General features: G+C 42.7%; 1 protein-coding gene across 1 annotated transcript in view; it reads left to right on the top strand.

Annotated features, from left to right (window-relative positions):
- The window catches only part of LOC119593751 (cuticle protein AMP4-like), a 2,916-nt gene that overhangs the window by 218 nt on the left and 1,804 nt on the right, over positions 1–894 (top strand). The window contains exon 2 of the mRNA XM_037942763.1: positions 594–790. Coding sequence (XP_037798691.1) covers positions 594–790 — 197 coding nt within the window. The remainder of the gene's footprint in view (positions 1–593; positions 791–894) is intronic.

Below are 894 nucleotides of genomic sequence, written 5' to 3'. Positions count from 1 at the left end.
CGAGGCCGTCAGTGAAGAAGGACTTTTTTTTCTTTCTTTTGCAAGTTTTCTTTTAATTCTCTTTAATGACTGTGCGTTTTACAAGTCGCTGGTTGAAGTTGAAGAAAATTTTATAACATGGGCCTAGCCTATGCAAATCCCCACTAAAAACGCATCTGAAGCTAAGCACATATATCAACAGACAGATACAGAGATAAAGGTAAAAAGATAACATAAACATTTATCATTTAGCTTTTATTTATCTAACATATTAATAGTTAACGCGTCTTTTATTCTTGGGAGTATTACGCAATCAACTGTGATTATATACCTTTCCACAGCCAGTTAATTAGATACATTCGAAATCAGAAATTGTAATCCAATGAAATTAAGTATTATCTTAATATTATAATTCCCTTTTTGTTGTTGCTGTATCTGTATTTTGTTGTTGGTTACGTTCCTTCTCGTCTTCAATCGACAATTCCCATCGACTCTCCCGCCCTTTGCAATTCCCTCGAAAGTCTTCCTTCGCAGCGCAAGAACACGCCTGAACCCCGCCTCCTGCCGGCCCTCACGCACACCCCATTTCACGGGCTCCTTCTGCCTCCCTTCAGATCCTGGTCGCCTGCCTGTTCGCCGTGGCTCTCGCCCGCCCTCAGGACCTCAACGACGTCCCTATCCTGCGGGACGACCGCCTGAACGAGGGTAATGGCAACTTCAACTACGACTTCGAGACTGGAAATGGCATCGTCGTTTCAGCCGTTGGCGCTCCCGGTGTCGAGGGCCAGAGCAATATCCAGGGAACGTACACGTTAGTATTTCCTTCCCTTTTTGCTGATTTTTTTTTCTTTCTTTCTTTAGATTGATATCCTCCCTTACTTTTTTCAATCAAGTCGGTTTCATTTGGTTTGTCTT

The sequence above is a fragment of the Penaeus monodon genome, chromosome 32 (genome assembly GCF_015228065.2).
Source record: "Penaeus monodon isolate SGIC_2016 chromosome 32, NSTDA_Pmon_1, whole genome shotgun sequence".
NCBI lineage: Eukaryota > Metazoa > Arthropoda > Malacostraca > Decapoda > Penaeidae > Penaeus > Penaeus monodon.
This window is presented reverse-complemented; position numbering and strand designations above follow the sequence as displayed.